This window comes from Talpa occidentalis, unplaced genomic scaffold, assembly GCF_014898055.3.
Source record: "Talpa occidentalis isolate TD23 unplaced genomic scaffold, MPIMG_talOcc4v2.1 talOcc4.15, whole genome shotgun sequence".
NCBI classification, from domain to species: Eukaryota; Metazoa; Chordata; class Mammalia; order Eulipotyphla; family Talpidae; genus Talpa; species Talpa occidentalis.
This window is the reverse complement of record NW_023601543.1, coordinates 45,745,058-45,769,008: the sequence shown is the minus strand read 5'-3', so window position 1 is coordinate 45,769,008 and position 23,951 is coordinate 45,745,058. Positions and strand designations below refer to the sequence as shown.

The 23,951-nt window shown below is 43.5% G+C and overlaps 2 protein-coding genes across 2 annotated transcripts in view; both read left to right on the top strand.

Moving 5' to 3' along the window:
- Positions 1-4,340: 4,340 nt before the first annotated feature.
- LOC119246674 (rho-related GTP-binding protein RhoG-like) lies at positions 4,341-14,674 on the top strand. Its single transcript, XM_037513035.2, has 2 exons — positions 4,341-4,416; positions 10,913-14,674. The coding sequence occupies exon 2, from the start codon at positions 10,928-10,930 to the stop codon at positions 11,501-11,503; it is 576 nt and encodes a 191-aa protein (XP_037368932.1). The 5' UTR covers positions 4,341-4,416; positions 10,913-10,927; the 3' UTR covers positions 11,504-14,674.
- Positions 14,675-18,323: 3,649 nt separating this feature from the next.
- The window catches only part of TAF1 (TATA-box binding protein associated factor 1), a 103,968-nt gene continuing 98,340 nt past the window's right edge, over positions 18,324-23,951 (top strand). The window contains 3 exon segments of the mRNA XM_037512272.2: positions 18,324-18,588; positions 19,570-19,678; positions 19,835-19,951. Coding sequence (XP_037368169.1) covers positions 18,403-18,588; positions 19,570-19,678; positions 19,835-19,951 — 412 coding nt within the window. The 5' untranslated portion in view covers positions 18,324-18,402.

Below are 23,951 nucleotides of genomic sequence, written 5' to 3'. Positions count from 1 at the left end.
TGTAAAGGGCAGGAAGGAACAGTGCAGGTTTCCTATGATTCCAGCAGACAGGTGAAGGAGGAGTCCTAGAGAGTCCTGGAGCCCTCAGTTTGACTTTTCAGGCTTTTATTGGGATTTACCAGGCAGGGGTGCTGGGGGGCCAGGAGGCTGGCAGGCCTCCCAGCCCCCAACAAGTCTTCACTCTGTCTGGGTTCTCTGGCGTGCTCTCGCATTCTCTCTGCTTCTCTCATGGTTCTTCTAGCGTCCCTGTGATGCCGCACTTATAAGCCCAGTCTCAGCCCAGGTGAATCCCATCTACCTAGGCCCACATCCTATTCCAGGTGCCTGCCATCAAGCATACATTCAGGACCGCAAGGATCCCCATCATCAATCCTAATGGCTGGAGGGCAGAAAAGTGTGATGCATTTTCACTTACCCTACAGGGAGGCTGTGCAAGTATGGGGGCAGGGAACATATAGGAACTTTTGGTACTTTCTGCTCAATTTTGCTTTGAACCTAAAATTGCTCTAAAAAATAAAATCTATTAAAAAAGCAAAAATAGGGCCTCCCTGGTGGTGCAAGGGAATAAGTCTCAGCACTATGATGCTCTCTTAGCACCACAGCAGCAGGGAGCTACCCACAGGGCACAGCAGACCTCTCCTTGTCTCACCTCCTGCTACCCTCAGCAGTGTATTTCAGTGGATCTTCCTGTTCTGCTCCCCATTCTATCTCTGGTGAATCCTCTCATTCCCTGCACCTCTGGCCTAGACCCCAGTTCTTGTATGCATAAATAAATAAAAACAAATCTTTAAAAATAAAGACACAAATAGGTTAAAAGTAAAAGTATATAAAGAAGATGGACAATTGGCCTCCCCTGGTGGTACAGGCGGTTGAGTGCAGTGCTGTGAAGCTGTCTACAGCCTCTGCAGCGCAGGTTCGATCCCAGCTGGCCAGGGAGATACCCACATGGCGAGGCAGACCTATCCTTTCTCGCCCGCTGTTCCCCTCAGCAATGTTTTCGGTCCATCTGCCTGTTCTGTTCCCCGCTCTGTCTCTGGCAAATCCTCTCACCATCCCGCACATCTGGCCTGTACCCTTGTTCTTGTATGCATGAATAAATAAATCTTAAAAAAAATCAAAATAAAAAATACAAAAAACCTTCATTAGGAAAAAATAGGTGGACAATGACAACACTAGTGTAGGGCTTCAGCTACAGGTGGCAGATGAGAAAACAGGAAGTCCATGTATGGGGAGCAGGAAGATGTCTTTATTATGAGGCAGCAGGAGATTCACAGGCAGTATTCAGCAGCGACAGCCCCTGGGCTCCAGCTGCAGCAGTGGCACCATGCCTGCTGAGTGTCCTGTAAGCGTCCAGTGGATGGCCAGTGAGAGGCTCCCCTGGAGGAGCCCTATTAGCTTTTATATGATTTATAGACAAACCCAGCACAGGCCAAGTTTAGGCTTAGTTTACAGAGTAGGTTTCTCCCACACATGTTATATTATTATTTACTACTCTTCACACATGAGGACTACATCTCAAGGCTACATGTTGTCTACTTGACTACCTGTACTGGAAGGTGTAGAGTCAGGAATGGCCACTGAGCAGGTTTTCTAGGATCCCATGCAGACTGGGTAAAGGAGGAGTCAGAGTTCTCAGTGGTTTTTTTTGCAGGTCTTTTATTGGGATTACCAGGTACACAGCAGGCAGGGGTGCTGGGGGGCCGGGAGGCTAGCAGGCCTCCCAGCCCCTAGCAAGTCTTCACTCTATCTGGGCTCTCGGGCCTTCTCTGCTTCTCTCTCGGCTTTTGCTACCTCTTTCTCGGCTTCTTGGCTTCTGCTGGCGTCCCCGTGACGCCGCCCTTAAAAAGCACAGTCTTAGCCCAGGTGAATCCCATCTACCTATGCCCACACCCTATTCCAGGTGCCCGCCCTCAGGCATGCATTCAGGACCGCAAGGATCCGTCATCTATCCTGATGGCGGGAGGACAGAAAAGCCTGACATTTTTCCTTACCCTACAGAAGGTCACGGTGAAAAACAGTCTGAGAAAACTATGTTTTCTCATGGGTCCTACGACTAGTCAAAAGAACATTTGAGGGGCTATAATAACTGTCGGGCTAACTAGATTTCAGAGCAGACAGAAGAAATAAAGATAGCAATTTATAATGATAAAAGGGTAAATTAACAAAGAAGACATAATTGTAAAATTTGTGCACCTAATATAATAGCTTCAAAATACATGAATCAAAAATTGATAAAGTGCAAGAAGAAATAGACATATCCACAAGTCTAATCAGAAATGTCACTACAGTCTCTCAATAATTGATAGAACAAGGGGCATAAGATCAGCAAAGAGACAGAAGTGAAAAACACTATCAACCAAATTGACCTGGTTGACATTTATAGATCACTCCACAAGAAAACAAGAAGGTAGGGACTTCCCTGGTAGCACAGGGGTTAAAGACACAGCGCTATCAAGCTTTTGCCAGCCACTGCAGCAAGAGTTCCATCATACCCAGCTCCCAGAGAGCAACCCACATGGCACAACAGATCTCTCCTGTCTCACTTACTGCTCCCTTCAGCAGTGTATTTCAGTCAATCTGCCTGTTCTGTTCCCCACTCTGTCTCTGGTGAATCCTCTTATCCCCCGTACCTGTGGTCTACAGCCCAGTTCTTGTATGCATAAATAAATACATCTTTAAAAGAAAGAAAATAGCAAATTACACATTCTTTTCAATTTTTTCAGTATATATGCTGCCGAAGTGAGCACCTACATATTCTTTTCAAGTGCTTGGTGGAGTATTTACCAGGATAAACCAAATTCTAGGTCACAAAACATACATAATAAATTCTCTAAAAAGAATGGAATTAAATCACATATTAATAACAGAAAGTTCTCTGGAAAATCCTGAAATGTTTGAAAACCAAATAATCCACTTCTAAATAACCTATGGGTTCAAGAAGAAATCAAAAGGGAAATCAGGAAATGATTTGAACTGAATGAAAATGAAACTTACAACATATAATTTTTGGGATTCTGCTAAAGCAGTAGTTAGGGGGTAATTTTTTTAGGGGGTAAGTTTAAAATATTAAAAACCTTATTAGAACAGAAGAAAGGCCTCAAAACAATGACTTTAGCAAAAAGAAGAGTAAATAAAACACAAAGTAGAACCAAAATAACAAAGGTCAAAGTGGAAATCATGAACTAGAAAACAAAACAGTAGAGAAAATCAACAAAACTAGATCCTTGTATGTCAGCATTCACTGTAGCATTATTCACACTAGTCAAACATTGGAAACAATTCAATTGTCCATTAATTGATAAAAGATTAGCAGGAATAGTCAAATTCGTGTAGACAGAGGTTGGTTTCTAGGAGCCCTGGGAAGGGGGAAATGAAGAGTCCTGCTTAATGGATTCTATAGAATTATCTGTTTGGGGTAATGAAAAGTTTTGGAAATAGATAATGATGATGGTTGGACAACACTGTGAATGTACTTAATACCCAGAATTGTACATTGAAAATAGTTAAAATGGCAAATTTTGTTATATATATTTACCACAATTAAAAAAAATTAATGTAGCATACCAAAACTCATTGAATTTACAATTTAAATGGGTGAATTGTATGGTATGTGAATCTCAACAAATCTGAGTTTTTAAAAGATTTATTTATTTACGCATACAAGAGGTGTGGTGCAGGCCAGAGGTGGGGGGTGGGGGAGTGGATTCACTAGAGACAGAGTGGGGAGCAGAATAGGCGGACCTACTGAAATACACTGCTAAGGGGAGCAGCGGGTGAGACAGGAGAGGTCTGCTGCGCCATGTGGGTCAGCTCCCTAGACTGCTGGGGATGGAACTCGTGCTGCAGCTGCAGATAGCTTCACAGTGCTGTGCTTAACCCCTTGCGCCACCGGGGAGGCCCTCAACAAATCTGATTTTAAAAAGAATACATACTGTACGATTCCATTTATATAAAACTCTAGAGAATGCAAATGAATATACAGTGGCACGGCAACCCTAATTAGCTTACTACCTTATTTTCTTATATCGCCTCCATTTTTCCTAAAACTTTTCAAGTTTCCCTACTGCCTCTTTATGTTAATATTGGTCCTGAGGAGGAAACAGTGTTCTGGAGAGGGAGAGGCAGGCTTTGGCATCCCCTTACCTGTAAATCTCTGGGGATCAGGATCTAAGTCATTGTAGCTTACCGGAAGGTGTAGTTTAGAGCCTGTGACTTGCGGACAGCGAGGCGGACCCTAGGACTGCATTTCCCAGAAGGCTTGGGAGCCGAATGGAGATTGCGACCGACGACGGGGTGGGACTGGGTCGCGCCCGGATGTGGCGCCAAACCGGCGGAGCTTGCTTAGCCCAGAGAGAGAAGCCCGGGAGGCTCCGCCAGCTGCGGTTGAGCCGCGCGGGAGAACGAGCACTTTGCCGGGTAATCTTTTTTTGAGAACTCTCCCCCCCCCCCAGACGAGCCCCACGTCTCTCCCCCCTTTTTCAAGAGTCTCCCCATCCCCAAGATAGTTGTCTTATGAGCCACCACTTACATGGAAGGTATTTGAGGGTGGGATGAGGTGTGCGTGTATGGAGGAGATTGAGCAGCTCTTCTGTTTATGATTGCAGTGCGGGGTACCTCTCTGTCCTAGGCTCAGTCTATACGGAATCCCAGAACCGATTGCCCTTGGAGAGAAGGATGCGAGGGAAGTGCCCAGTCGGCTTGTGGTGGCTATTCATGGGTCAGCAGGATACTCTCGGGCTTGTGGAGTTTTCACATGGCCACTTTAGCCCCTAAGTGTACTGAAATCTTTTGTTTTTTATTTATTTATTTTTTTTGGTGGGACCCTCGCCGGTGGCCGGGGATCGAATTGGCCATGCAGAGGCTGCCGCAGCGCCAGCAGGGGAGGCCCTCCTGATGTCTTTTTTGATTAGACTCAAACCAAAGAAGTGAGTCTTCAATAAGAAAGGGGGACATCTGCTGAACTGTTGTGACTTCAGAAAGTTACTGAGTTCAAATTTATTAGACTCAGACTTGTGGAAAGGGAGAAACTTTGAGGAGAGTGTGTGAGAAATAGTAGTACTTTGAGCTGCCTCCTTGTCTTCATTGTTATTGGGTCTTTAATATTGTGCATTCAAATTAGGACAAAACTGACAGCTGTGCAGACTGTACATGTCAAGGATGATTTGCAGAATAGATTGGGAAATTTAGAAAAAATGAAATCCAAGGTTAAGAATGAATGAGTAACTTGGAAGGGAGCCTTAAAAAAAAAAGATTTATTTTTATTTATTTATGCATACAAGAACTGGGGTGTAGACTAGAGGAGGGTTGAGGTGAGAGGATTCACCAGAGACAGAGTGGGGAGCAGAACAGGTGGATTGACTGAAATACACTGCTGAGGGGAGCAGCAGGCAAGACGGGAGAGGTCTGCTGTGCCATGTGGGTTATCTCCCTGGCCGGGGATCAAACTCTTGCCGCAGTGGCTGGTGATAACTTGATGGTGCTGAGACTTTAACCCCTGTGCCACCAGGGAGGCCTAGGAAGGGAGCCTTCTGAGGTGCTGGCCTCTGTAGCTCTGGGCCTCTCCCATTTTCCAGTGAGAGGCATGACGGAGGCTGAGAGTAGAAAATCTGGAATGGGGCAACATAAAACCAAAACTGGAGGTGTGGTAAAAATGATGAATATAGTTGTTAAGCCAGCTATAGAAATGAAAATCCCTAGGCACAGATGGTGTAGATAAAGCATATTGCTATAGAAAGTGTCCCGAGACCCAGAGGCAGGGATATGGAGTTTGAGGGTCATTATTGAGAATCATCACTCCTTACAAATCAACCTAGTCACACCCTAAAAGTGATTAATTTAATAATAGATAACAATTCCATAAAGGAATGAACCCTGTCCAAAATAACATTATATCTGTAAATCTCCACACTGGCAAAGACCCTTTTTTGGCCTGCTGGTGTCTGTGTGTCTTCTCTCCGTTTACTAATAAACCTGTCCTTTTAAAATGTAACCTCCTGCCTGTGTCTGTGCAAATATCTTCATCTTCTGGGTAAACTTGTCTTGGGCTGCTGAAAGGGGACCTCTGCTGAAATTTTTCTCAGAGGTAACTTACCCAAGGACACTGCTCACTGAACCCAACATCTCATCAAAACAACATCAGACACACGTGAAAGTTCCCTGAGCTCCTCTGATAGCTACCTCACAGTGTTACTGAGAGGCTTAAATAGGATATGTCAAAGTACTTTGCACAATTCCTATAATAGGCTCTCAATTCTTAGTTTCTTTTTGTTTCCCACATAGTAACCTATTTTCTCTGAAACATGCATTGTTTTTTTGATTGCCTTTTTTATATAAGTCCTGCCTTTGCCAAGAGGCCACAAACTTCTAACATTCTTTTTTTGGTTTTATTTTTACCCTTTTTTGAATCCGTCATAGCAGTCATTGCCCTTAGTGGTACCTGAGAGAGTGTGGATAGTAGTGATAGGGTGGGGGGAGGAGCTGTGGGTGTTCCTTAATGGGATAGTATCATGCTACATCAGGTAAACACTCTTTTCTTATATAGGTGATGAACAGCCTAGAATATTTGCCTTTCTCTTGTAATTCCTATCCTCCCAGAACCCCCAACCTTTTTAAAAAAAATATTTATGCATACAAGAACTGGGGTGTGGGCCAGAGTTGCGGGGAGGTAAGAGGATTCACCAGAGACAGAGTGGAAAGTAGAACAGGTGGATTGACTGAAATACACTGCTGAGGGGAGCAGTGGGCAAGATAGGAGAGGTCTGCTGCACCATGTGGGTCACCTCCCTGGCCGGGTATCAAACTCTATGCTGCAGTGGCTGCTGATAGCTTTATAGTGCTGAGACTTAACCCCTTGTGCCACCAGGGAGGCCCATCCCCAGCCCTTTTAAAAAGTATTATTTTTATTTTTAGTATTTAAAAGCCATCTTAAGTGTCTAATACACTAGTATAAACCATATATGCAAATTGTTGTGCAACAAATCTCTAGAATTTTTTCATCTTGCAAAACTGAAACTCCATTAAACAACTCTATTTTCCCCTCCCCCAGCCCCTGGCCAAACCATTGTACTTTCTGTTTCTATGAGTTCGACCATTCTAGACACCTCAAATAAGTGGAATCCTGTAGTACATTTTATGACTGGCTTCTTTCACTTAGAAGAATGTCCTCTAGGTTCATTCATGTTGTAGCATATGAAAAAAGGCTGAATCATAGCACTTTCTCTCAAATATGTACGTACATACATAACAGTCTGTCTACATTTTCTTTATCCATCCATTGGTAGACATTTGATGTATATTTAGGGTTGCTTCCACCTCTTGGCTATTGTGAATTATGACACAGTGGACATGGGTGTGAAAATATGCCCTCAAGATCCTGTTTTCAATTATTTTCGATAGATTTTTAAATTAAAAAATTTATAGAGAATTTCAAACATATGTACAAGTAGAGAATAATGTAATAAACATGTGGGCTGAACAAATGAGTCAGATGTACAAAGCAGCTCCCCCCAAATACCTGGGACTTTTGTTGAACTCTCCCTTTCACAGAGAGTGTGCTGTTTGGGGTTTTGTTTCAGATATAGAATATTCTAGCTACATTTCATCATCTAGGTCCCCATCCATCAGTGTGAATTGAGAGCCCATCTGCAGACCATATATTGGTAGATAAAAGCAAGTAGAAGTGATATAGATGCTTCTCCCTACACATAGAGATAAGGAGCAGAGCTTGGTATGCAAAGTACCTTAGAGTTCTTCCCTAGTTCAACAACCCCCCTCAGATGTACTATGGTCCTGAGATGTCACATTGAGCAGAGATGTTGGTCACTGGATGATACCCAGGGGAGGGTGGAAGATGGGTTGTACAGACAGTAATTGCTATAGAAATTCAGAAGAGAAAGAAATCGATCCTGACTGGGAAAGTCAAGGAAGGCTGTTGTCAAGGAATGTGGTGGTGACTTTGCCGTATGTCCATCATCCTTGTGTTTGATATTTATGTCTATTCCTAGATGAAAAAAGACAGCTGGTGATCAGTGAATACCCTGAGATGGTTGCCTACCAGAGCTGAATTATGCTCTAAATTTCTTTGAGCTGTGGGACCTGTTCTAATGAAGGTTTTTAAAGTGGAATGAATGCCTGGCTAGTCAAAAATGACTCTGTCGGGAGAGAGCTACCTTTAAAGTGTTCCTGTATGAAGCATACTCTAAAGGCCAACTTTTCTTTTTTTAAAAGATTTATTTATTTCTGCATACAAGAACTGGGGTACAGGCCAGAGGTGTGGGGGGGTGGGAGGACTCACCAGAGACAATGGGGAACAGAACAGGTACACCGACTGGAATACATTCCTGAGGGGAGCAGTAGACGAGACAGGAGAGGTCTGCTACACCATGTGGGTTAGCACCCTGGCCAGTGGGGATCAGACTTGTGCTGTAGTGGCTGACAATAGCTTGATAGTGCTGTCTTTGATGCTAGCACCACCAGGAAGGCCCATTTCTGAGTTATTTTTCTATAGTCAAATACAGTTGACTATCCCCTTTCCTCCATATTCTGACACTTGAAGAAGTTATGCTGAAAGGATCAGGTCTGAAATTAGGGCAGTTGCTAAGAAGCTAATAAAAATGGAGTTCCGTGGGGGCACTGACAGGGTGAAGCATTGGGAGTGCATAGTAAACATGCTTCTTGGAGATCATCTGTGCCTTACCATTAATTCTCAAATACTTGATTCATGTAGTCATGAATTGACCTATAGTTTTGATCTATAGTTTTACTCAGATGAGGTGAAAGGAATAAGACCTATGGTTTGTACAGCATTGTAATCATATTACAGAACTTTTATCTTCCTCAGCAGTAAAATAGAAGAATTATCATGAAGTCATAGTAGTTTAAAACACTTCACTAGTGCTTCCTGTGTGCCAGGCATTAATAATTACTACTTGTGCATTCTTTCATTTAATCCTCTAGTTAAAAACTTACCCATGTTCATAGAGCTTAGGAAAAGGAGGACTGGTGTTTGACTCCACGTGGTCTGACCTCAGAGCCTGCACTCTTATCCACTTCTCTACATGACTGAGCCTGAATGGTGTACCTTGCTTTCCAATATTATATCACTGTTTTTCAAGAGTGGTGGTCCCTATGCTTTGTCTGTAGCCACAGACTCAGAGTGAGAGTTGTGTTTCTTTTGTTTCAACCTTGGGAACCCTCTATCTATAACAGTTTTAAAATTAGTTACCATTTATTACACACCTGCTATACTTTAACAACTTTGATAAGGTATCTGCAGACGCATGACAACAATGTAACAAATACCTGTATGTGGACTTTTTTTTGAAGATTTTATTTATTTATGCATACAAGAGCTGGGGTGCAGGCCAGAGGTGCAGGGAGGTGAGAGGATTCACCAGAGATAGAGTGGGGAGCAGAGCAGGCGGATCTACTGACATACACTGCTCAGAAAAGCAGTGGGAGAGACAGGAGAGGTCTGCTGCGCCATGTTGCTGCACCTCCCCCTCCAGTGACCTTTAGGGCTAATGGCTTTCGCCTCGGTCCCTAGGTCCAGCTGGGCAAGGAACCAGCGCGCAGGGGGAGAACAGCAAAACTCCCTGAAGCAGGGGGAGAACAGCAAACCCCCTGAAGACATAGATAAGACAGAAGCCTGTTGAAAGATCACGGAACCTTATCTCGCCTTCTCAAGGCCCACAAACTTTATTCTAATACAACTGTCTCTCTAAAATCTTTTCTCTTTCTAAAATCTTTTCTTTTTCTCTGTCTAAAAAGGTCATTGGTTTGCTGATTAAAAAAGAACATACAAAATCTAATAACTAGACTAATTCAAATGAAACGTTACTAAACACTGTGTATTAATAGAACTATTAGCTTAATAATTTCTCTGTTATATACTTAGCCTTGTTAGCATTAATCTTAATGATAAAAATATTACATTGTGAAAAGTATAACTCACCCGTGCTAATTAATAGTAATTTAGTGGTAGTGAGTAGTTAAAACAAAAAAGTAATCACATAAAACAAAAAGAAAAATTAATAGCCTAACTATTTAGGAATGCACCTGGGTCCAGATGTAAATCACTGCTCTGTCAATGATAAGCTAAACCTATAAACAAACTGATTTCTTCACTGATGTTCGCCTTTCCTATGCCTTTAAAAAACATATATATACTGGTCACCAACTCAAAGAAAATTACACTCAGATTTTCACTCTCTTGAAGTGTGTCTGTTTGTCATTTATTCGCCGAATCCCTGACCACCCTGCACAATCTCTCAACCCTGAGACGGCCTCATCGTTCACTGCTGTGCTGGTCTGCGGCAGGTGGCGCCCCGGCACATGTGGGTCAGCTCCTTGGCTGGGATCGAACTCATGCTGCAGGGGCTGATGATAGCTTGATAGTGCTGTTTTTAACCCCTGTGCCACCAGGGAGGCCCCTGTGAACATTTTTTTAAAAGATTTATTTATTTATACATACAAGAACTGGAATATAGGCCAGAGGTGCAGGAGGTAAGAGGATTCACCAGAGGCAGAATGGGAAGCAGAACAGGCAGACTGACTAAATACACTGCTGAGGGGAGCAATGGGCAAGACAGGAGAGGTCTGCTGTGACATGTGTGTTGCTCCCTGGCTGGCTGGGATCGACCTTGTGCTGCAGTGGCTGGTGATAGCTTGACAGTGCTTTCTTTAACCCCTGTGCCACCAGGGAGGCCCCCGAAGCCTACACTTTAGGTGCTTTAGCAGTCCATGGACTCCATGGTAAGAACTCTTCTACAACTTTTGCCAGCTGACTCTTCTATGGTGTTAAGGGGATGGGTATTCAGTCTTACTTCCTTTTTTTCTCCTCAGAGAGTAGTGTTTACAAAGCTTATGCTCCCTAACCAAGCAGCTGCAAACATTCTTTCTTTCTTCTACACAGGACTCCAGGGGAAGAATGCAGACGATCAAATGTGTGGTGGTAGGAGATGGGGCTGTAGGTAAGACATGCCTCCTCATCAGTTACACAACAAATGCCTTTCCTGAGGAGTATATCCCCACTGTCTTTGATAACTACAGTGCCCAGACATCTGTGGATGGCCAGATCGTCAGTCTGAACCTGTGGGACACAGCTGGCCAAGAGGAGTATGACCGACTGCGTACGCTCTCCTACCCCCAGACCAATATCTTTGTCATTTGTTTTTCCATTGGCAACCCATCCTCTTATGCCAATGTGAGGCATAAGTGGCACCCAGAAGTCTCCCATCATTGCCCTAATGTACCTGTTCTGCTGGTCGGCACCAAGAGAGATCTTCGGAGTGACCTTGAGACAGTGAAGAAGTTGAAGGAACAGAGCCTAGTGCCCACAACTCCTCAGCAAGGCACCTCCCTGGCCAAGCAGGTGGGGGCTGTGAAGTACCTGGAATGTTCTGCCCTTTTGCAGGATGGGGTACATGAGGTATTTTTGGAAGCTGTCCGGGCTGTGCTTTACCCTGCCACAAAGAAGAACACCAAGAAGTGTGTCCTCTTATAGTTTTCGAGGTGCTACTTGGGGACTGCACCTAAGGAGAATAAGTGACAATTTCTTTGATAGCATTTAACAACACCAACGTGAGCCATTCATTTTTTCTTCTGGAAATCCTTGACTTAAGGTTATTTGGCTTTTGGAGGAATGAAGACAGGCTAGTTTGTATGTGGCTACTCTGAAGTTTGGTCTGAACCTTTTGGAGAAAGTTTGAGGGTGTGTGTGTGTGTGCGCGCACGCACGCAAGTGCCTCTCATGTTGAGGCAGTAAGAGGAGATACCACCAAGAGCTGTTCTTTTCTGTCCTGGCTAGGCCATGACTAAGCAGTGCAGCCTAGTACTGTTCTTTGTTGGCTTTTGCTTGTCTGTTTGTAAATCTGATTTCAGCTTTTCTGGTCATATTTACCAGTGAGCAAGTGCTTCACAGAAAGACAAGTTTCTCCAGTTTTCAAAAATTGTCTTAAACTTTGTGATACACTGTTTTTTGGAAGCCATTTTATGTGTGATTTCTGGGTGTTCCAAATGTTGACAGTTCTTCCCATTCTTGAGGTGAGACATTTCCCTCAAAATAGTTAAGCAGTATTTCCTAAAGTTCTGTGATATGGTCATGTTCCTTGAAAAGAACCGGTGATTTAAATAACATAGAACAGGTTCCTCTACTGCAGGAATTTACAATTTTTTATAAGCAGTGTTTCCCATGTTTATTTCATTGACTGTTCCCATGTGACACCTACTAACATCCCTGGGAATAGTTTCAGAATGCTAGGTTAGCAGGAACCAGGAATTCCCATGGAGGAACCTATGCAGGAAAAAAAGTTCATGCGGTCCCATTCTTTCTTATGTTTCCCTCTTCATGCCTTTGAGACAAATATTGATCAGTCATACATTTGTTACCAGTTCCTCAGCTTTGGGAGTGGGGTTGGTACTTAGTTATGATGGGGCACTGGATGTGTCATCTGATGTCAGATCTGCTATTAGGTTCTGATAGCACTATGGGCCCAGTGATGTGGAAATAGCAATCCCTTCAAAAAGCTGTGTCTCTGAGATTTCTGTGGGGCCCTTTTTTTCTCTTTGCCTCCTGTTTTAGGGAAAGACCACTCAAGTTTAACCCCTTAAATAAAACAAACAATATGTCGTTCTTGTCATTGTCGTGGAATGCTGTGATTCCTTCTGAGACTTCCCTTCTGGTTTCATTCCTGAGTCACCCTCTAAAGGCTATCTTGCTCTCTTCGTGCCCCTCCCTCCCCTGTGTGGCTTTTGTGTGTGTGTGTGTGTTCAGCCCTGTGTATCTTTTACTTGCTCCAAGAGAGTATTTTGGATCCCTATCTCCAGACCCTAGGACTGTTTACTTTGTAGGGATTTTGCTGGGGTGGCTCAGCCTACTCGCTCAGTAAGAGTCAGATTCCATATGCCAGTGGCCTGCTTCTCCTTATTCTCCCTAATTGTATTTTTGACCTTCATTTGATATGGAAGGAAAACTTGCTTCTCTGCCTGGCAGATAGTGGTTGGCAGCTCCACCATGCACATGCCCTCACCTTGCCAAAATAGCATTGAGTTTTTGAGAGATTGGGAAATGGAGCCAAAAGGATCAAATAACTGCCCCCGCCCCCCCAGCCGTGGTGCAGAAGTGTCTGTGGTAGCCTCCTGTTGCTCTTCGACGTGCTAGGATGAGAGTGGCCTTGGGTTAACTGAACTTCCTGGATAGGGTTGCCACATATAATAGTCATCTCTTACAAATAACTTTTTTAGTAGAAGTGTGTACAATGCAATATTTGGGACACACTTCCACTGAAAATTATTTGCTGTTTATCTAAAATTCATCTTACATTTTCATCTGGTAAATCTGGCAACCCTTATCTGGAAAAAGTGAAACCTGGAGGTCAAGCAGGTATCATGTATGGTATCAGTATCAAGAAGGGGAATGTTAAGGAAACTTTCCCTCCATTCCTTCCCTTTTCTCTCAGCATAGATTAAGGTGGGTTTTTTTGGTTTTGTTTTGTTTTTCCTTCATCATTGCACCTTCTACTTCAATATAATACTTCTTGGTGTGTATTTCTACCCCATTGATTTTCTAGCACTGTGGAGGGCCCTGGATTGTTTAATACTTGCCTTTTATCTCAATTTCAATATGTTGTACTGTATTTTTCCAGTGTATAACCCAGGGCCTCCTGTGTGTGTGTGTGTTTGGGGTGGTGGGGTGGAGTGGCAGGGATTCTGTATGCACAAGTGTGTTAACTGGAAGAGGGTCATGGTGGTTGTAGGGTCAGGAATGACCACTGAGCAGGTTTTCTATGATCCAGCAGACCAGGTAAAGGAGGAGTCCGAGTTCTCAGTGGTTTTTGCAGGTTTTTATTGGGATTACCAGGTACATGGCAGGCAGGGGTGCTGGGGGGCCGGGAAGCTGGCAGGCCTGCCAGCCCCCAGCAAGTCTTCACTCTATCTGGGCTCTCCGGCCTTCTCTGCTTCTCTCTCGGCTTCTCTTTCGGCTTCTTTTCGGCTTCTGCTGGCGTCCCCTGACACCGCCCTTAAAAGCCCAGTCTTAGCCCAGGTGAATCCCATCTATGTATGCCCACACCCTACTCTAGGTGCCCGCCATCAGGCATGCATTCAGGACCTCAGGGATCCGTCATCTATCCTGATGGCGGGAGGGCAGAAAAGCCTGACATTTTTCCTAACCCTACAGTGGTCCTCTTCAACTAAGGCCCAGTAGCACTTTGGGAAGTTGAACTGCTGTTAATAGTAGTGTGGTGACCACAGGAATCAATTGGCCTGTGAGCATGTGTGCCCACTGCCCTTGTAGAGAGTCACTGAGTTTTTCCACAGGCAGCCAAATGAACACTTACCATTCAAGGGTGTTATTTAGTCTCAGGATGTTTGGTTGATGCCACCTGGGATGCTATAGGACTTACTGGTTGAGAGGGATTAGAAACATGGCTGTCACCTGTGTCTCTGGGAACGTTTTTAAGCTACTGAAATCTTTTTAATTGGCTTTTATTTTTTTCTTAAATAATAAATTTTATTTTTATATTCCCCATACAATTGCAGCCCCCCCATTCTGACCCCAATCCCTCCCCTCCCGCCCCCCTAAAAATGTCTCTGGTTCATAGTTTTTTGTTGATTTTGATTTTCACTTTCTTATAGTTATTCATTTTCCTGGTCCCTTATTTAAGTTTTCTAGATTCCTGCTATGAGTGAGACCATCCGGTATTTTTCTTTTTCTTTCTGGCTTATTTCGCTGAGCATGATCCCTTCTTGGCTTTTAATTTAATAGTGTCTCCTGCTCCCTCCTTGCCTGGCAAATTCCCAAAAGTAAGCCTGGGTTTGGTTTGGGCAAACTTATGTCTTCTAATAAATGGAGGTGTGATCCCCAAGTCTGGGAAAGTGGTTTTGTATTGGACTGATTTGATGGTCCTAAGCATACACTGACATCTTGATTTTTGTACTTAAAAGGAATTTGTATGAAGATAAACATGCTGATATCACCTTTATTCATTATGAATGATAATAAACTTTTCAGATTTTACTGGGTCTGCTGCTTTCCAAAGATCAAAGCAGTTCCTCACCGTCCACCTTTTCTTTTGAGTGGTCTCTAAATACTTTTCAACTTGCAAAGGATGAAATAACTGCAATTGTATTGTACCCTGTAGTTATGTATAACTTTACTTATTTTTCTATATTAGACAACCAGGGTAGGATACTGTGTGCTCTGCTGCCACTGATTCTTTAGTTCCTGCCCTCCCACCCCTGTTCATTTTCAGGATTTAGCATAATTTCCTGGTTTCCACTAATGACACACTAGTTAGTTCCCTATGGTTATTTTCTCTCACTTAATTACACTACATTCAGCCAACAATTTCAAGCTTCTATTGTACGAGGAATTGGGATTATAAAAATAAGACATCATTTAATGTCCTTTTTCTTCTCCAGTTATCCTCCAGTAATAAAAGTGGACTCATCCTGGCCTGTGATTATATGGTGTGATGGTGCAGTGCATTAATAAGGAAGAGCAAAAGCATGTGGTTTTTTTTGTTTATTAGCAAATAGTCTTATTAAGGTATAATTTATACACTATAAAATTCACCCATTTGGAGAATAGTAAAGGTGGATTTATTGAAATACCCTGAAAGGGAGGGGGTGAGATGGGAGACCCATTTCAAGTGCACAATTCAATGACTTTTAGTCCTGAGTCCTGCAACCATCATCACAGTCCAGTTACAGGTGACCCCAAAGAGATCCCTCTTACAGTTTATCCCTGTTCCCAACCCCCTGGCCCCCCACCACCACCACTAATTTACTTTGTCTTTTATCTATTAGTCTTTTCTGAACATTTCATTTGTCATCAAACAATACGTGGTTATTTGGAACTCCCTTTCATTTAGCATAATATTTTCAAGGTTCATCCATTTTGTAGCACGTTTTTTTTTTGTTGCTGAATAATATTCATTTGTACAGACATACATTTATTCATCAGTTGAGGGGCATTTGAATTGTTTCCATTTTTTCGCTATTATCAATAATGCAGTTGTGAACCTTTGCATACAAGAGTTTATGTAGATACGTTTTCTTTTTTTTTTAAGATTTATTTATTTATACAAGCACTGGGGTACAGGCCAGAAAGAGGCGCAGGAGGCTGAGAGAATTCACCAGAGACAGAGCAGGGAGCAGAACAGAACAGGCAGAAGGACCAAAGTACACTGTTGAGGGGAGCAGCGGGCAAGACAGGAGAGGTCTGCCTCGCCATGTGGGAATCTCCCTGGCCGGCCAGCAATCGAACCAGTGCCACAGAGGCTGCGGACAGCTTCACAGCGCTGCGCTCAACCTGCTGTGCCACGGCCACCTGGGAAGCCTTATGTAAATGTTTTCAACTTGGGTATATACCTGAAAGGAATTGTTGGGTCATATGCTAAATTTTTACAAAGCCCACATTTTGAGTCAGAAATGGCATCTTTTAATATATACAGTATCTGAAGTTCCCTTCCACATTTTACAAATCTTTATTTCTCATAGAATCTGCTTTTTCTCATGACCCAACATCCAAGAGGCAGATAAAGTACATTTGAAAACATTCTATTTTGTTTTGTTTTAAATATTAACATAGCAATAGTATTCTAATTTTTCATTACCAAAGTACAGCAATTCAGCTACTGTGCAGATTTTTTTTTAAAGATTGTATTTATTTATACAAGAACCGGGGTACAGGCTGGATGCTCGGGAGGGTGAGAGGATTCACCAGAGACAGAGTGGGGAACAGAACAGGCAGATTGACGAAATACACTGCTGAGGGAAGCAGCAGGCAAGACAGGAGAAATCTGCTGCACCATGTGGGATTCTCACCAGTCAGCCGGGATCGAACCTGCGCTGCAGAGGCTGTGGACAGCTTCAAGGTGCTGCGCTCAATTGCCTGCGCCACTAGGGGAGGCCCTACTGTGCAGATTTTGGCAGACCTTTGTTATCTGGCCTAGAAATGTATCCACTGTTAAAACACTCCATAGACCTGCCATAAAAAAGAATGCGGCAAATGCCCAAAAATAAGACGACTGGATCAAGATGTGGTCCATATACACCATGGAATATTACTCAGCAATCAAAAAAGATAAACACATGCAGTTTGCAGCAACATGGATGGCGCTAGAAAGGATCATGCTCAGCGAAATAAGTCAGAAAGAAAAAGAAAAATACCGGATGGTCTCACTCATAGCAGGAATTTAGAAAACTTAAATAAGAGACCAGGAAAAAAACTAATCAATACAATGTAAAAATCAAAATCAACAAGCAACTATAAACCAGAGACACATGGGGGGTAGGAGCGGGGAGAGGACGGTCTGGGGGGGGTGCAATTGTATGGGGTATATAACCATAATGAAAATGCACATATTGTGCAGATGAAAAATGATGTAAGAATTATATAAAATAAAATATTAAAAAAAAAAAGAATGAGGAAGGGGCCTCCCTGGTGGCATAGGGGTTAAGTCTCAGCACTATCATGCTATCACCACTACGCCTGAGTTCGATCCCCAGCCGGCCAGGGAGCAACCCATATGGCGCAGCAGACCTCTTGTCTCTCCTGCTGCTCCCCTTAGCAGTGTATTTCAGTCCATCTGCCTGCTCTGCTCCCCACTCTCTGGTGAATCCTCTCACCCCCCACATCTCTGGCCTGTACCCCGGCTCTTGTATGCTATTAAATAAATAAAGCTTTTAAAAAGAAAATAAATACTGATTGCTTTAAATGATATTGCATTAATATTAATTTTTAAAGACTTGACACTGATACTGCGGTTACGTATAAAGTCTGCTTTTAGGGGTGAAGAATCACACCTGCAACCCATTTTCAAGCGCTTCAGAAAAAAAACCACCTGACAAAATGTTAACAATTGATTCTAGGTGTGGGGGTCGGCTGTACATTTATTTCCACATTTCCCTAAATAAAACGGGGAGGGGGGAGTCGAGTTTTATGGGGAATTGTCAATTCAAAACAACTATCAAAGGTACCTTTGGCCCAGTGCATTTACCGCCGATTTCTCTTTGCGACAGAGCAGTGAAGCAGCTGACGGCACGGACTAGAAGGACCAGTTCTAATCTTTCCGGTGCTGTGCGTGGTGAACCAAGGTTACCAGCACGTAGTCCACGTGACCCAGACAGCTCCTTCCGATAGGAGTAAAGACCCCATCGCAGTGCGAGACTAGTGCGTTCGCGAGTGAAAGGGGGCGGGACCGCACATTTTCATTGACCAATGACTTTCTACATATCCAGCCTCCTGATCATGTATGGGCGAATCAAAAACCGTTAGTAAAGTAGTGACACCACTTCTTTCTCGTAGGACGGACGGCCTTTCCGGTTATTCTTTGTTAATTCCGCTTCCGCAGAGGCTGGTAGCGTCAGGTAGCCCTGTTAGGCACTTCAGGGCGACTGATGTTTTTATTTCCGGTCTATGGGACCAGGCTGGGATTTTCTCCTCCGCCCGCGGCAGCCGCCATCATGTCAGACACGGACAGCGACGAAGATTCGGCCGGAGGCGGCCCATTTTCTTTAGCCGGGTTCCTTTTCGGCAACATCAATGGAGCCGGGCAACTGGAGGGGGAAAGCGTCTTGGACGATGTGAGGGGGTGGGCGTGGGGATAGGGCGGGGTGGTGCGGCCAGGGAGAGTAGACTGAGGAAGGACTGGGTGTTGAGCATAGGGGAATAGAGGGTGATGTGGTCCTCCCTCTGCGAGAGGGCGCAGTTATGAGGAAACGGGAAGCGATTTTGTGCAGTAACGTAGTGAGGAAGCTGAGTTTGGGGCGCGGATGGGGAAAGGGAGACCTCTGCGGAAGCCTCTGCGTGTCGGGTGCTGGTGGGGGTGGTTTTGCAGATAGCGTTCGTCCTGATCAGGCAGTAGGAAAAAGAATTGCTGTGGGAAACTAGGAGGTTCTTGAAACTTCGCATTTCTGACATCGCTGACCTTAGGTGGCTTTAGAGCCAGGGGACTGGACAAAACCTGTAGCAAATCATGTGGTTCAGGCCCCAGTTTTTGGAACAGTGAATATTCAAACCATCTGGGGCACAGCTCTTCAGTTCCCAATGAACTTCTTAAGTAGTTTTCTTAGTTGTTCAGTGACATTCATGAATTTATTCTCCTCCAGTTGGTACACCTTCGTTACTTTAGGTAGTAAAATGATACTCATTTTCTCAAGGAGAAAGTACTGACTGATGTTCTTTCCCTGCAAACACACCCCCACACACAAGATAGCAAGAAAATTGTACTTGCCTCTGTAATCTGAATGACCTTAGTTGCTTTAGCCTTTTTTTTTTTAAGAGAACTGCCGTGCCATTCATTTAGTCCTGGTGGTGGTCTTTTTGATTAATCTTTCGTATTACTTTAAGGTGATGAAATTGAACTTGCTATCTTAATAGAGGCCTGATCCGCGTGGATTTTAGTGGAAGATTTAAAGTTCTGGAATGTGATCCTCCTTTTAGCACATGCAGATTCATCTTTCATGTGGGTCTATAGCTTTATTGTGGACCACGGAAATAAGTCTTATATGGTGTGGGAGGCTTCAGTTCAGTTGTCTTCAATTCTGATGCTATCCCTTTTTCAGGAGTGTAAGAAGCACTTGGCAGGCTTGGGGGCTTTGGGTCTGGGCAGCCTGATCACTGAACTCACGGCAAATGAAGAATTGACTGATGGTGCCTTGGTAAACGATGAAGGTGAAGTGTGGGTTATGGATTGTAGACTGGAGGAGGACTTTAGCCAATTATTGTAGCTGTACTTTTCAGTGGGAATTATCTAAGGGAGTGAGAGTTACTTGCTCTTTGTTGAGATATACTCCTGCCCCTCCTCCCCCTCCCCCATTTTATTTATAGGATGGATCAGAAGTACAGAAGATGCTGTGGACTATTCAGACATCAATGAAGTAGCAGAAGATGAAAGCAGAAGATACCAGCAGACAATGGGGAGTTTGCAGCCCCTTTGCCACTCGGGTAATTTTTTGTTGTCATTGATAGAACTTTCCAGTGTAGTTTCTTTCTGTGTAGTCCTTTGTTTCTGTGTATGTTTTCTGCCATTGTACCTGTTCTCTATGCCTTTACTCTGCTTCCCTTCCTTTATCAGCTCAGTGCCAGGAATTACTTAAACTCAGTCTTTTCTTTCAAGGAATAGGCAGTTCAAGAAGAATTAAGTATATGTATTGTCTATGTAAATGAACTAATGTATTTATTGGCTCAATTTACCAGTATGCTGACACAGTGCACTTAATGCTTACTTACAAAAAATAGGTTTTTCTCTCTGGTATAAGGTGTGATAATTATAGAATCAGAATGTCAAAGATCTTGGTGATTATATGTTCTTAACCTTCTCATAGATAAGGAAAACTTGAACCTTAGAGGAATTTAATAAAATGTAGAATTTTATAAGAAGTTCTACAGTTAGTGTCAGGTCTTGACTAATTTAACAACTCAGTTCATTACACTTTGATTGAGCACCTGTTCTGTGCAGTAAATTGTTGATTGTGTGGTACAAAGTTAATAAAATCCGTTTTTGGATCTTGAAGCGCTCAGTTCACTGGTCTTGAACCAAAAGCTGCTGGTCATAATTCATTCTTTCTACTGCCCTGCACTATCTCTCACTGATTGAAACTTTCATATGAGATTGCCCATCCATTTATTCATTGTCCACCTCTTTGAATTTGATTTCAGTCTGCTGAAAAATGCAGGTAAAACTTGGTAAATACTTGAGATTAGTTTCTTCAGGACCAGTTAATGGATGTGAGTGTTTTCTTATATAAAGACAATTAACTGCACCATGTACACAAGAAATAACCCAGAAAAAACAAAAGATGCAGGCCTTCAGAGATATTGTTATCTTTTGGGGAAGATGGGATAAGCACATGCAAAGCACATTTCACAATAAGAAATAAACCAATTATAGGGGCCTGCTGGTGGCACAAGGGGTTAAGCACTGCACTGTGAAGCAATCCACAGCCTCTGCAGCATGAGTTTGATCCCCAGCCGGCCAGGGAGCGACCCACATGGCGAAGCAGATCTCTCCTGTCCTGCCCGCTGCTCCCCTCAGCAGTGTATTGCAGTCAGTCTGCCTGTTCTGTTCCCCACTGTCTCTGGTGAATCCTCTCACCCACCGTATCTCTGGTCTGTACCCCAGCTCTTGTATGCATAAATTAATAAATCTTTAAAATAAGAAATTAACCAATTATAAATTCACATTTCTATAGTTTTGAGGGGCTACCAGAATAGCTGAGTCCAGTAGCATGACTTATTTTTGAGTACCCTGACTTAAGCTAAGGGGAAGGTTGTAGCAGTTTTGATTTTCAGGGGATGTAATTTTCAGGCTTAGGTTTCGAGTGGTAAAGAAGAGCATGGGTGGGGGTTTCTCAGTTGGGTTTTATGAACTGGCCTCCTGGAAAAGGAGGATGCTGTATTTGATAGTGTCTCAGTACTCTGTGATGTCATTTCCCATTTCTCTTGTCTTCTGAGGGTACCTTTATTCCCTTAGCTTTTTTCTTTCCTGGCAGTGGCCATTTTACACAGCTTGATTTACAAGGGTACATCTTTGGAATAATTGGAGGTTGGCAGGGACCATTAGAAAAGACTTTGTGAAAATAAATTTAGGGCAAAATTTTGAAAGGTTTGATGGAGAGGAAGTAATAAAGTATTTTGGTTTGGAAGCAATGGCTTGTCTAGAGGTTTGGCAATAGAGATAACTGAGTAGTATGAGGAGAAATGGCCAGCAGGTTTTCCCTAAAGGCAAAGAAAATATTGTCAAATGGCAAGAACCAAGGAAAGAGCAGTTTGTCAGTATTTTATGCATAGGTTACTTGGGATTTGATGCCATAAAGAATTGTAAACCAACTTTTATTTAGCAAGAGAAAAGGCAAATTTTAATTACTGCACATGGGGGCCCATAGGATATGAACCCTGTAAACCAACATTAACCCTTTGCGTTCCGCTGTCCCCTCTCAGGGGACATCGGAATTCTAGCATATCACTCGGATGTCCCCTCTCAGGGGACATTGCAATTTATTAGTGATTACGCGGAATTGAGGTTATTTCAACGCAGCTTTTTGAGACACGCATGTTTCCCTGAAGTTTTATCTTGAAATGGCACAAGAAATTAAATCAAAATATCATAAAATGGTTCCGAGTGCAAAGGGTTAATTGTTGAGTAAAATAAAATTGATTTTGGAGTCAGAAAGTCATAGGTTCAAATCCCAGTTCCATGTTTAGTTTAACCCTGGGAAAGTTGCTCAATCTCTGGGACTTGGATCTCATTTGTAACATTTCCACAGTTTTCTTGCTGCAATAAAGGTGACAATACTTACTTATTAGTAGGGCTTCTGTAGAGTTTAACTTCATTATAATGTGGTGTGAAAGCACCGACCATAGTAAAGTGTCGTGGTTGATTCTCTTTATATGTTAGTCACCCTTCCTCAATAAAAATGAAAAGTAGTATAGGGGCCTCCCCTGGTGGCTCAGCAGTTGGGCACTGGGCTGCGAAGCTGCCTGCAGCCTCTGCAGCGCTGGTTCGATCCCAGCTGCTGGGCAAGGGTCCCACATGGCGTGACAGACCTCTCCTGCCGGTCCCGCTGCTCCCCTCAGCAGTGTATTTCGTCGGTCTGCCTATTCTGCTCCCCGCTCTGGCTCTTGTGAATTCTCTCACCCTCCTGCACTTCTGACTGTACCCAGTGCTTGTATGAATAAATAAATCTTTTTTTTTTTTTTTTTTTTATATAGAGGCATGTTTTCTTTCTTTCTTTCTTTATTTGTTTGTTTTTGTTTATACATGCACTGGGTACAGTCAGAAGCGCGGGAGGGTGAGAGAATTCACCAGAGCCAGAGCGGAGAGCAGAGCAGGCAGAAGGACCGAAGTACACTGCTGAGGGGAGCAGCGGGCGGCAGGAGAGGTCTGCGCGCCATGTGGGACCCTCCTCCGGTGGCCGGGGAGCAGCCGGGGATCGAACTGGCGCCGCAGAGGCTGCGGGCAGCTTCGCAACCCAGCGCTCAACCGCTGCGCCACCGGGGAGGCCCTGAATAAATAAATCTTAAAAAAAAAAAAAAAAGTGGTGTAATTGTTTTGAGGTTTTGATTAGGAAAAGGTAAAGGAGCGGACTAACTTGGAGACTTCTTGTAGGCTAGATATAGAGTTATTAAGGTTGGGATTAGGGTGACAGTTAGGGAAAGTTGTGAGTGAGTGAAGAAGTGAGGGAAATAGTACAGGCTTTATTGTTAAACCAGACTTGAATTCTGACTTTGTTACATATGTGGCCCTGAGTAAGTCACCTGTCTTCTGTATCTCAGAATATTTTCTACTTTGCAGCATCGTTGGAGAGATTACAGGTAAAATAGCTACAAACATCTGGCACATAACTTAACCTCAAAAATTAAAATTGCCATGACTGCTGTTGATTAAAAAAGGTGTGGGTGTGGGGAGGTGGGGAGTAAGGGACTGATGGAGACAGGAGACTAAAGCTGGGAAAATGAGGATGGAAGTAGTGATACTAACAAGAAGTTTTTTTTAATCTGTAAAAGAGGTGAAGCTATATCAGTGTGCTAGGAAATATAGTTGTTTAATATCTGAGTGGAAAGGTTTTTTAGGCAGCAGAACATGCAGTGCACTTGTAGAGGCAAGATAGGTAGATTTGGGTTTAATCTGGATAAAGGTGATTCTTGAGGAAGGGAATGGATGCCAGTGATTAGAAGGCAATGGAAAGAATAACAAACTCAAAAGGTAGACAGAAAAAATGTATCAAAAATTTGGGAGTTGGGCCTCCCTGGTGGCGCAGGTGGTTGAGCCCAGTGCTGTGAAGCTGTTTGCAGCCCAGTGCTGGGAAGCTGTTCGCAGCGGCCGGCTGCGGAGCAACCCACGTGGTGCAGCCGACCTCTCCTGTCTCGCCCGCTGCTACCCTCAGCAGTGTACTTCAGTCAGTCTGCCTATGCTGTTCTCTGCTCTGTCTCTGGTGAATCCTCT